General features: G+C 48.6%; 1 protein-coding gene across 1 annotated transcript in view; it reads right to left on the bottom strand.

The window, feature by feature from the left end:
- Nucleotides 1-3374: 3374 nt before the first annotated feature.
- REXO1 (RNA exonuclease 1 homolog) overlaps nt 3375-12748 on the bottom strand; it is a 32140-nt gene continuing 22766 nt past the window's right edge. Inside the window, exons 12-16 of the mRNA XM_033136677.1 lie at nt 12388-12498; nt 9955-10070; nt 6151-6289; nt 4553-4673; nt 3375-3539 (exon numbers count right to left, since the gene is read on the bottom strand). Of these exons, the coding sequence (XP_032992568.1) occupies nt 3451-3539; nt 4553-4673; nt 6151-6289; nt 9955-10070; nt 12388-12498 (576 nt within the window). The 3' untranslated portion in view covers nt 3375-3450. The remainder of the gene's footprint in view (nt 3540-4552; nt 4674-6150; nt 6290-9954; nt 10071-12387; nt 12499-12748) is intronic.

Genomic DNA, 12748 nt, shown 5'->3' with positions numbered 1-12748 from the left:
AGACGAAAGAATCACAACATCGTAGGGAGGGATCCTGAGGATGTGTGGATCCAGAATTGGCCTCCAAAGTCACTTATGGAATCACTTTTAAAAAACAGTATCTGAAGAAGTGTGCATGCACACGAAAGCTCATACCAAGAACAAACTCAGTTGGCCTCTAAGGTGCTACTGGAAAGAATTTTCTAATTTAAAACAGTGTTTATCGAAGACAATCTTACTCGGCTACGAGTGATCGCCAAAGAATATTATTATTATTATTATTATTATTATTAGCCAAATATCACCTGACTGGAGATGAGTGACCCAAGTTCCTGGCTGCAAACAAAAAGCAATCTTCAAATGCAGCCATGGAACCGGCAAACTAAGGACACTTTGGCAATTCCAAACCTGTCGCTGGAAGAGGGGAAGGGGGGAGATGAAATGGGACGGCAACCCCCCCCCCAAACACTGAACCGGTGGTCAATTCAGTGGGGAGCTTTTAACTCGGGGAGATTTCTTTGCAACGCACCCCTTCAAACGTCACGAGGCGCAAACGGGTTGTGACAGGTCCGTCGATATCTCAGCGGGAGACTCTCGGCCGGCCGGCCAGCCACCCACCCACCCTCCCTGCTTCTGGGACCCCACCGTCCCGCATTTGCCGGCCAAAAGGAGCTTACAAGAGGGAAATTAACCGGAGAAGGGGTTTTAATAAGGCTCAGCAACCTTAATCAATAACGTGGACAATGGGAGGCTCTGGCGTAGGGGTGGCGATCAGAGGCTGACCCCCACAAGGAACCCAGCCTTGTGCACAAAAGAGGCATGTTTTAACACTATCACAAAAAGCCCTGCTGGCTCTGCCAGAGCTCTGACCCCCCACCTCCCAAAGGCGAGATGCCAGAGTCGATGGACCCAGTGGATTTCATTCCAATTTTTGCCTCCGCTTCGATCCAGCGATCCGGACTCCTCGAGCGAGCTGGGAGGTGACGCGCCGATTTTCCGAAACTGCGCCTGGCGTGGAGATAGCCAGTAAGAGAGCAGCTTTCCTCCCTCTCTTTCTCCTAACGCCGGAACTCGTTGAAGATGCGACGGAGCTTAAAGCTGGGAGTCGCGGGGGAAACAAATAGTGAAAACTTTGGAACTCCTTCCTGCAGGAGGGAGTTTTGCCGGAGCGAGAAAATGCAAAGAGTGAATGCATTTTCAGGGTGGGCTTGAAGCCTGTTCCACTGATTGGTTAGCCTGTCGTGACATCATAGAACGTTCATCCAACGGCCAAGGAGAATGAAGACAGCTGCCTTGTAGACTCTCGGGAGGGGAATGGCTCCTCTAAAATAAGAGGAAACCCCCCCTCCAGTGGTTATCTGGGATACAAACCCCCCATCCCCTATCTAAGAAGAAGCTTTCGGCTGTCTCAAGAGGGCGTTCTTCCAAGTTCTTGCATGCAGAGCTGGACACCAAGTATGGAGGAAACCCAAGGCCCTCTCCGATTTAAACTTAACGAGGACAGGTTTCTGGCTTTCCGTAGATGAAACGTTTGGCAAAGTTGTGGCCTTTCAAAAATAATATCTCAGGATTATCCCCCAACCCTTTTTTTTTATTTCTCCAGTAAGCAGAACAACACACCCAGAGAGAGAGATAATCTGTACAACAACCAATCGTGCTTACCACAAATAGCCAGGATTTTTGTTTATTTATTTTAAAAAAACCAAAACCATTTACAAAATAGTGTTAACAGGTTTTACCAGTTCTGCATATACAAAGCCTACGCAGCGCCCGTTTTTAATTAACTGTACAGTGTTAACAAAACAAGAGAGATTTGGGAATCGTCAACCAGGGGACAGCTGAGGTCAACCGCAGAGGAGGTCGACCTGCACTAAGGTTATTATTACTACTACTAATAATAATAATTGAGGGTTTTTTTTCCTCCAGGGGCCAAGGAGACTTGCTTTCTCCTCTTCTTACCCTCGAAGGAAAGAAGGAAGGAAGGAAGAGGGCAGATTGGCAGCTGCAAGAAACGTGGAAACTGGCATTTAAAGGGAAGGGACGGGTTCCGATGGCGCTGGGAAACATTTGAACTCTCTAAGAGAGCATTTTAGGCTCTCTGCTTAAAACGACAATTCGGGGGGGCAGAGGAGGGAAGAGAGTTTTGTCAGCTAATACAGCTTGTAGTGCAGAATTGTCCCATTGTTTTAAATAGGTAACCAACACCCCCCCACACACACCCCACCCTGTATTCTAACTTTCTCCGTTCCTAAAACATTGTTATTTACACTCGTGGATAACTGAGCGTGTGTGAATTTGAGATGGGGGGTGGATTCAACCATCAAACCTCCCCCCCCTTTCTTTTTTCCGTTATACGCCAAGGCAAAGATTTCCACCTGCATTCCCCCCCCCTCAAAGCGAGCTGGGTTAAGTTTCCGCACTGGGTTAAGTTCATGGAGCAGCGTTTCAGAGAAGCTAGCGATTAGGAAGAAACATTTCCTAGTGTGTTTTTTTAAAAAAAAAGTCGCGGCTGAGCTTGAATGTTAAGTGCGATATGCTCTGAATAGCGGAGAAAATTTCCTGGATTGCAGTTGTGAAGGGCGGATGGATCGTAAGGCTCCCAGCAGCGACTCTGCCACACTCACGCCTGCCCTGTGCCCCATTTTCCACCCTAGAAGACTTGCGCAAGCGATTCCGGATCAGGTGGCGAACCTGTCGTGGGAACGGCTGCCAGCCCCGTATCCGGGGCAATCCTACGGGGCAATCCTCTGCCTTGGGAAGGAGTACGATGATGCAGACGCTGAGAGATGGGGCGGGGGGGAACCCCATCTTTGCAGGGGGGGCCCGTTTCCTGCGGTTCGGCACCAGCCGGCTGCACCGAGGGCCCCCCCGGTGCTCCTGGCTCGAACGCAATGCCCTGCCGTACCCACGGCCGGGACTCGAACGCATCTCCGTGCCGGCATTTCTGCTGCCTCCACCTTCTCCCCTGGTGTCGCAGGTTTGGAGATGGCGTGCTGCCGGGTCGGAGCCCCCGCGTGGCCTGCCGGCGCCTCCGCAGCTTGCTCAAGTTGCCGCGGCCGACTTCCCGATGTGCGGCGGCTCACAGGCAGTCCCATGTCAAGTCCCCAAAGGAGAAGCCAGGTTTCCGTTTTTTCCGAGGTTCGCGAACGGGACGGGGTTTCGGGGAGCTGCGGAGTCAGATTTTATCCTGGAGTTCTCCCCGCGAGTCGTGGGGGGTGGGGGGCAGGACGTCAGGGCCAGCCTCACGGGGTCACACGCTTTCTCGGCGTGCCTGCAGAGGGGTGGTGGCACCACCAGTAGCAGCAGCTACGCAGGGATACCTGCGAACACAGGGGGAGCGGGAAGAGAACGTGCCTGCCGGAGAGTCCAGGCTCCCCGGAGGCTGCTCTAGTTATTATTATTATCATCATTATTATCATTATTGCACTGCACCGGTAAAAGCGGAAGAGGCGAAGGATAAAGAACCCTCCGTCACCGCTTCACTTTCGCGTCCTCCTTGATCTTCCAGATCATCAGCTCCATGCACGCCCGGGCATCCTCGCTCGAATCGTGGCCCTCCACTGCCGGGAAGAAAAACAGAGAGAGAACGCAGGAAGCAGTGACTCACCAGTTCCTTTGGGGCAGAAGTGGACAAACTCGGCCCTCCAGCTGTTTTGGGACTGCAATCCCCATCATCCCTGACCACTGGGTCCTGTTTGCTAGGGATGATGGGAGTTGTAGTTGCCTTTCATTGCCTTGGGGAGATCAAAGAGGGACTTGGGAAGATGGGAAGGAATTGGGGTGGGGCGATGAGGGACCACAATACCTCAAGGACCGCCTCTTTGCGTATGAACCTACCGGGACCCTGAGATCATCTTCCGAGGCCCTCCTTCGCGTGCCCGCCCCTCGAGAGGTCTGGCAAGACAGTCTGCGTGCAGGGAGGGTCTCAGCCTGCGTACCAGATGGAGCTGGGAGACAGCTGCGCTGGACACAGAATGGACCTCCATGGACAGCGGTGAGTCCAAAATGACCCCCAGGCTGTGCGCCCTCTGCCTGGCTCCCTGCAACCTCGCTTCTCGCAGGGAGGGAAACGCCAGAAGGCCCTCGGAGCTGGACCTCAGTGTCTGGGCTGGGCGATGGGGGTGGAGACGCTCCTTCAGGTATACTGGGCTATTTAGGGCTTTCAAGGTCAGCAGCAACACTTTGAATTGCGCTCGGAAACGTCCCGGGAGCCAATGGAGATCTTTCAGGACCGGTGTCATATGGTCTCGGCGGCCGCTCCCAGTCCCCAGTCTAGCTGCCGCATTCTGGATTAGCTGTAGTCTCCGGGTCACCTCCAAAGGGAGCCCCACGGAGACTGTGTGGCAGTAGTCCAAGCGGGACTGTCGGGCTGTTCCTTTATGGGAAAGAAGTGCACCGGGGGCGGGTGGAATTGGACAAGGGGACCTGCGGGACTTTAGAGAGGCTGTTGTTTGATGGCCAAGGCTTTGCAGCTCAGGAGCGGAGAGGGTGGAAGGCGGCCAGAAGACCCCCACCGATTCTCTCCCTTGCTCCCCATCCCGCCCCCCCTACCCTGCAGGCGCCGAAATCTCACCGCTGTCCTGGATGATGCGCTTGAGGTAGTCAGCCATCAAGGTGCGCAGAGCCCGTTTGTAAGGCAATCCCAGGCGGTGAGGGAAAACGACAGCCGTGTCCACCACAGTCCCGTGGATGAGCTGCCGGGAGAGGCGGGCGCACACGGGGGTCAAAGGGTTTCCCTTTCCCAAAGCACCGTACTTTCCCGTCTATAAGGCGCCCCCATGTATAAGCATAGCTGTCAACCCTCCCTGCTGTCTCAATGCAAAGAAATTTCAGAAATAGACTGGAAAGAGAAGTGGCTGAATTGCAACTAATCACCAAACTTAAAACCATGGAGGAACCTGGTCTGAACAAAGACATTGGATTCTTATCTCATTATACATAACAAAGCTATCTTTAGCCATCTCTTGTTGTTGTTGTTCAGTCGTGTCTGACTCTTCGTGACCCCATGGACCAGAGCACGCCAGGCACCCCTATCCTTCACTGCCTCCCGCAGTTTGGCCAAACTCATGTTAGTAGCTTCGAGAACACTGTCCAACCATCTCATCCTCTGACGTCCCCTTCTCCTTGTGCCCTCCATCTTTCCCAACATCAGGGTCTTTTCTAGGGAGTCTTCTCTTCTCATGAGGTGGCCAAAGTACTGGAGCCTCAACTTCAGGATCTGTCCTTCTAGTGAGCACTCAGGGCTGATTTCTTTGAGAATGGATAGGTTTGATCTTCTTGCAGTCCATGGGACTCTCAAGAGTCTCCTCCAGCACCATAATTCAAAAGCATCAATTCTTCGGCGATCAGCCTTCTTTAGCCATCTCACCCCTTGCTTTTCCCTGCAAGACTAATTGCAGAGTCGTCAACAGGTTTTGCACACCTATCAGCTGATCACCTATTCCCACCACCCTTCTGAGTAATACCCCTCCCCACTCCCTCACTATATTTAAGGATCTGGTGACTTCCGTTTCAGTGTATCTGAAGAAGTGTGCATGCACACGAAAGCTCATACCAAGAACAAACACAGTTGGTCTCTAAGGTGCTACTGGAAAGAATTTTCTATCTTGTTTCAACCCTCCCTGCTGTTTCCCAATGCTATAATAAGGGAATTTTCCGCAAAAAATGGGAAGACTGGGGGGAGATGGTACAGAGTTGTTTAAGCTTTTTTTGGGAGGGACTACCCAGGTTTGTTGAGCTTCTTTTGGGGGGGGGGTTGCCGAAAATCGCTCATCTGCACACTTCGCTAAATCTGCACCATCTTATTATTAAAAAAGCAAGCTCCTATTCACGTGGAGGAAGCCTAAAAGGCCATTCACTGTTCATAACTCATTCTCGAATTGCACACACGCCCTAAAAATCAGATTCCCCCCCCCCTCCGTTGGGCGTGTGTGTTGGGAACCAGGGAGATAGAAGGTTGCGGCTCTGGGAAGAAACCAGGCCGGGGCTGGAGGATACGGTGAAGGGTTTTGGGGTCTGCTTGTACGACTGGGGGGACAGGACGCGGCGATGGGTTCGGGGATAAGGACCCCACCCGACCCTGCGGCTGTTACATCGCCGCCTGGCTCCCCCCCCCCCCCAGAGCAAGCAGAGCACAGAACTGCCCCGCCAGCCGCCCCTCCCTCCCGTTACCTTCAGCGCAAACAGGTCGCTTTCCAAGCTGTGCCCTATCAGGATCGTGTCCGAGCTGAACATGCTCAGGAGGACGGCCTGGACGTCCCGCAGGGTGATGGAGGCGTTCTCCAGGTCTGCCTCCGTCACGCCCGAAAACCTGCGAAGGCAAGGATCCGCGTCATTAAGTGGGTGGCAATAATTGCCCTTGCGAAGGCAGTCTTACAAAATTCCCGCTTAATAATAATAATAATAATTTATTATTTGTACCCCCGCCCATCTGGCTGGGCTTCCACTCTGGGCGGCTTCCAACAGAATGTTAAAATACAATAATCTATTAAAAATTAAAAGCTTCCCTAAACAGGGCTGCCTTCAGATGTCTTCTAAAAGTCAAATGGTTGTTTATTTCCTTGACATCTGACGGGAGGGCGCCACCACCGAGAAGGCCCTCCGCCTGGTCCCCTGTAACCTCGCTTCTCGCAGGGAGGGAACCGCCAGATGACCCTCAGAGCTGTCCCCTGTGTCCGGGCTGAATGATGAGGGTGGAGTTACAGGTAGGTAGCCGTGTTGGTCTGCCATAGTCGAAACAAAATAGAAAATTCTTTCCAGTAGCACCTTAGAGACCAACTGAGTTTGTTCTTGGTATGAGCTTTCGTGTGCATGCACACTTCTTCAGATACACTGAAACAGTTGAGTCGTCAACAGGTTTTCCACACATATCAGCCGATCACCCATTCCCACCACCCTTCTGAGTAATACCCCTCCCCACTCCCTCACTATATTTAAGGATCTGGTGACTTCTGTTTCATTGTATCTGAAGAAGTGTGCATGCACACGAAAGCTCATACCAAGAACAAACTCAGTTGGTCTCTAAGGTGCTACTGGAAAGAATTTTCTATTTTGTTTCAATGAGGGTGGAGACGTTCCTTCAGGTCTACCGGACTGAGGCCATTTAGGGCTTTCAAGGTTAGCACCAATACTTTGAATTGTGCTCAGAAATGTCCTGGGAGCCAATGGAGGTCTTTCAGGACCGGTGTTATATGGTCTTGGCGGCTGCTCCCAGTCACCAGCCTAGCTGCTGCATTCTGGATTAGTTGCAGTTTCCGGGTCACTTTCAAAGGGAGCCACCACCGAGAAGGCCCTCTTCCTGGTTCCCTATAACCTCGCTTCTCGCAGGGAGCGAACCGCCAGAAGGCCCTCAGCGCTGGACCTCAGTGTCCAGGCAGAATGATGGGGGTGGAGACGCTCCTTCAGGTATACTGGGCTTGATCAAGGTGTCTCCCCTCTGCTCTTTGCACAGAGATGGGAAGAGGACGCTGCCCCCCCCCCCGATGAAGGAAGAGGAATTGCGACAACATTAAGGGGCTCTGCAGAAATGGCAAAACTTGTGGGTAAATTAAGAAACCAAGAAGAACTTTAAGAAGGAATGGGAAATTTTTACAATGTATTTAAGAGAACACTGTAAACAACTAAAAACTTTGGCAGGGTCGACGCTTGTAATGTATTAAGAATTAAGGTAAAAAATGGATTATTTAAGAAAAATAGAGAAAGTAAGTGAAGCAGCTGAAAAAAAGATTGATAAAAATGGTAACCATGAAAGGGTGGAGGGGAGTCGAAGGGTTCAGGGAATCCTAAATGATGGTGTTGGTGTTTAATGTTTGAATTTAAATTTGCAACGTAAAACTCAATAAAAAAAGATTTGAAAGGAAGAAGAATGAATGAATGAATGGGGGAGATGCGTGGATTATCTAAAAAACTGCGAGCAATTAAACACATTAGCAGGATTAATTTAAAAGCAAGCAGTTAAAAGCTGACTTTGGAAGAAATGTAGAGAGTGGCAAACAAAATGATTTAAGGGGGAGACGCCAGTTTTGAAAACGTGTTTTTTTTTTTTACAAGAAACCCAGAAAGGGGAGGAGGGAAGTCAAAACATGTTACGTAAATCTCAACTGATGATGGTTATTGTCAAATTTAAAAATGACAATGCAATCGATGTATGAAAACAAACAAACAAACAAACAAAATATCTGCTTTTGAGAGTTATAGGCCAGTCTCCAGTTCTCCCTTTTTGTAAGCCCGAAACTTACTCGCATTTGAGTTGTAAGCGTGTGGTAAAATAAATAGAGAATCATTAAAAAGAGAGCGGAAGGCGGGGGTGGGAGTCCGGGGGGGGGGGGCGAGAGAGAGAGACTTTGGCAATCCTGCCTGACATTGAACCCAGTGTGTTTTGGCTATGTGCAATTTTGGCACGGTCCCCAGAACGTACAGGCTATTTGAAAGACCGTATTCCCCTCATACGAACCTCTCGTATTTTCTATGTTTTTAGTCCCCCCCCCCCCATTTTATCTGCAGAAGCTGGCCTTGAGACTCAGGCTGAGAGAAAGGCAGGAAATCGGGGAAGTCTGTAAAAGTGATGATGATAAGTACAAAGCAAGTGGTTAAATTGGGAAAGAACTGGTGATTACCCCAGTGAGAGGGGGGGTTTGTTTTGTATGCTCCCCTTAGTGAGAGAAAGGGGAGTTTGGGAAAAATTTAATCATGTATTGTAATTTGGATTTAATTGTAAAATTCTTAATAAATATTATTTTTTAAAAAAGGAAATAAACAAATATGTAAAAGGAAGGAAGGAAGGAAGGAAGGAAGGAAGGAAGGAAGGAAGGAAGAAAGAAAGAAAGAAAGGAAGAAAGCAAGGAAGAAAGAAAGAAAGAAAGGAAGGAAGGAAGGAAGGAAGGAAGAGAATTTGCCCCGTTTCATTTTGGAGCAGAGGAACCAAACAGTTTGGAACTAAAGGGAAAAACTAAAATGGGGAGGACGGGAAGTCAACTTATATATATATATATATATATATATATATATATATATATATATATATATAAAATATTGCGAAAAATCAATAAACAAGATTTTTTTAAAAGAAAAAGAAAAACTAAGCTAATTTGGCTGGCCTGCCAGAAAGGCAGCTGCGTGTGAGAGATGGAGGCACTGGAGTCTATGGAGGACCGCTGCCAGTCAGAGGAGACAGAAGCAGGGTTTAGCAATATCAAAAGCAACACGATGACCAGAAACTAACGCAATTTGAAAAACTTTATGGACTGGTTGAAAACGTCAAAACTAACAAGCTGAAGCCTCTGAAAGTCCTTAAATGAATCACGATGGCAGACTTTGCCCGGTGGAAAACAAGCTGTGAAGCTTTTGTATAATCAGCAAATGTCCAATTCTGATGTCCAACTCTGAACAGTGTTTCCGGGTAACGACTACTGTTTCGTTGAATTCTTCACCGGCGAATTAGTTCAACGCTCATTAGTAGAAAAGTTATGTAATTTCTTCATAAACCAATGTATTTTTCCCAAACAGATATGATACACATGAAAATGAAAAATACCCTGGAACAGTGCTCATAAAATTATATAGTCACTGCCCAGTCACTGCCTAGGGTTTAGACCAGGGGTCAGCAAACTTTTTCAGCAGGGGGTCGGTTCACTGTCCCTCAGACCTTGTGGGGGGTCGGACTATATTTTGGAAAAAAAAAAAAGGAACGAATTCCTATGCCCCACAAATAACCCAGAGGTGCGTTTTAAATAAAAGGACACATTCTACTCATGTAAAAACACGCTGATTCCCGGACCGTCCGTGGGCTGCATTTAGAAGGCGATTGGGCCGCATCCGGCCCCCGGGCCTTAGTTTGGGGACCCCTGGTTTAGACAGGCCAGCAATCCGAGGGTTAAGAAGCTGGGCACGGTTTGCACCCAATGCTCCGAACCGCGGCTTGGGCAAACCGCAGCTTAGCATTAAGGCGCGGCGGACCAGACCTCTCATTACCCTCACCGAGTGTTGTAGTCCACGACTCTGTGGTCAGGCTTGACGAAGGTGTCGTAGACGACTTTCAGCTCCGAGTCGATCACTGTGACCCGAGTCAGCTCCAGGCCTTGCTTGGTGTAACACTGTGGGAGCCGAAGAATAAGGGAGAGACATTGGGGGTGGGTGGGTGGGTGTCTCAGGGAGGCTCCCTTTCCGCAGGCAGCCCTGGTCCCCTATTCGCCAAACCCTGTCCGTACGCCCATTAACCGATGTGCAGCATCCGAGTCCAACCCATGTGCCTGCATCTGGTTCTGCCCCGACTGGGCTAGGCGACTGGAGCACCACCAGCGACCTTCCAATCCTGGTGCACAGCTCATTGCGAGCACCAGACTCTAGCAGAGTATACCGTATTTTTCGCTCCATAAGACGCACTTTTTTCCTCCTGAAAAGTTAGGGAAAATAACTGTGCGTCTTATGGAGCGAATGGTGGTCCCTGGAGCTGAATTGTCCACGGGCCAAAAGAGGATCATGCTTTTTATTTTACAAAGAGAAAATGGGGTGTTGAAAGGACCCCGCTCAGCAGCTGATGAGCAAGAGATCGGGAGAGAGATAAGAGTCCCGGCTCCCTTTCAGCCCCGCCCTCCTTTGTTGAATGTGCTGCAGAGGGAGGTTGTTTGTTTCCCCAGCGACATGTGACTGGCTGATTAGATTATCTGTCTGGAAACTGTAGAAAAGGCTCCCTTTCCTTTAGAAGCTGCAGAAATGTGAGTTGAACACCATAAAAATGGGGCTTTTCCTCTTTGCTTTTCCCCCTTTGCAAAAGGAGCTTTGCTTTGCCCCCTTTGCAATAAAAAAGCTGCAAAACTTTTAGCTGATCCTCAAAAAAACAGGGCTTTTAGAGGAGGAAAACCAGAAAAATATTTTTTTTCTTGTTTCCTCTAAAAACGAGGTGCACCCTGTGGTCCAGTACGCCCTATGGAGCGAATAATACGGTAAATAACGTGGAAACTAGCTGTAGAGGTTATGAAGCATAACTCCTTTTATTCCTAACAGCTACTATATACACAGAAGACATGCATGAGAGAGACAGCCCTGACGCAGCCCATCTTATCATAACAAAGATAAGACTCTCTCCAACACAGAGTCAGGCAGTCAGGGACGGAAGAGAGAAAGAGCAGTTCCCGCCCCCTCCTTTTTCAAAACATAGGACCACCAGATTCTCACAATGGGAGGGGTGGAAATATCAACAAACCCTCGCCTGATTCAACGACCCAGAGACTAAACCGATTTGGGGTCCGGAGAGGCAGGAATCAAGAGTAGGAGGGGGAGAAACTTCCGGCAACTTTCAAAGCTGCTTCTTTCGGCCGACTGTTTCCCAGCGGCTAAGGAAGAGAGCTACGATTTTAGTTATCTTTTTTTCAGAACAGAGACAGACAGATAGGTAGGTAGGTAGGTAGACAGATAGATAGATATAGATAGATGATAGATAGATAGATGATAGATAGATAGATATAGATGATAGAGAGAGAGAGAGAGAGAGAGAGAGAGATAGATAGATAGAGGTGAAACTCGAAAAATTAGAATATCATGGAAAAGTCCATTTATGTAAGCAACTGTTTTCATTAGCTACTGGAGTTTAATATATGAGATAGGCTCATGACATGCAAAGCGAGATATGTCAAGCATTTGTTTGTTATAATTGTGATGATTGTGGCATGCAGTTGATGAAAACCCCAAAGTTGAGATTGTTAATTTGGGGTTCTCATCAGCTGCACGCCATAATCATCACAATTATAACAAATAAAGGCTTGACATATCTCGCTTTGCATGTCGTGAGTCTATCTCATATATTAGCTTCACCTTTTAAGTTGAATTACTGGAAGAAATGGAACTTTCCGAGATATTCTAATTTTTCGAGTTTCACCTGTAGATAGATACTGTAGATAGATAGATAGATAAATAGATAGATAGATAGATAGATAGAAAGATAGATAGAGTCGTTCCTTGGTTATTGAACAGAATACAGAATGTGTTCGACTCCTGGAACCGTCCTACAGCCAACTGGAAGCCGCGCCGGACGTTCGGCTTCCAAAAATCATTCGAAAACCGGAACACTCACTTCCGGCTTTCGACCATTCGGGAGCCGAAACTTTGAATTAGAGTTCAAAGGTGTTCGGCTTCCGAGATTCCACTGTATTTCCCAGCAGTTAAGGAACAGAGCTACGGTTTTAGTTATCTTTTTTCAAAACAGGCACGATATAGATAGATAGATAGATAGATAGATAGATAGATAGACAGACAGATAGATGATAGAATGATAGATAAGATTGACAGACAAACAGAGAAACATTCAAAGTTGAAAGAAGCAGCCTATTCCGAGCTGCCTAAGCTTATGATTTTAATGGCTATCGTTTTTTGAAACCGCCCCCCCTTCCAGCCCCAATCGAATGCTCCACCAACCATTTCGCAGTCTAAGGCGTAGATGCCCGGGTTGCCGTCCGCGCTGGGCATCTTCTCAAAGGTCTTCACAAAGCCCTCCAAGCTCTCCTTCCTGCCATCGTGAACGTGTTGCTGAAAGAGGAAGGAGCGGGGAGGAAATTAAGAGGGGCAGAGAGAGAAGGAAGCCGGCTTATTTCACCTCGCCTGGCTTTAGGACACGGGTAGGCAAACTTAAGGCCCGGGGGCCGGATCCGGCCCAATTGCCTTCTCAATCCGGCCCGGGGACGGTCCTGGAATCAGAATGTTTTTACGTGAGTAGAGTGTGTCCTTTTATTTAAAATGCATTTCTGGGTTATTTGTGGGGCATAGGAATTCGTTCATT

This window comes from Lacerta agilis, chromosome 18, assembly GCF_009819535.1.
Source record: "Lacerta agilis isolate rLacAgi1 chromosome 18, rLacAgi1.pri, whole genome shotgun sequence".
Classification (NCBI taxonomy): domain Eukaryota; kingdom Metazoa; phylum Chordata; class Lepidosauria; order Squamata; family Lacertidae; genus Lacerta; species Lacerta agilis.
Note: the sequence above shows the minus strand (reverse complement) of the source record. Positions and strands in the feature narration are given on the sequence as shown.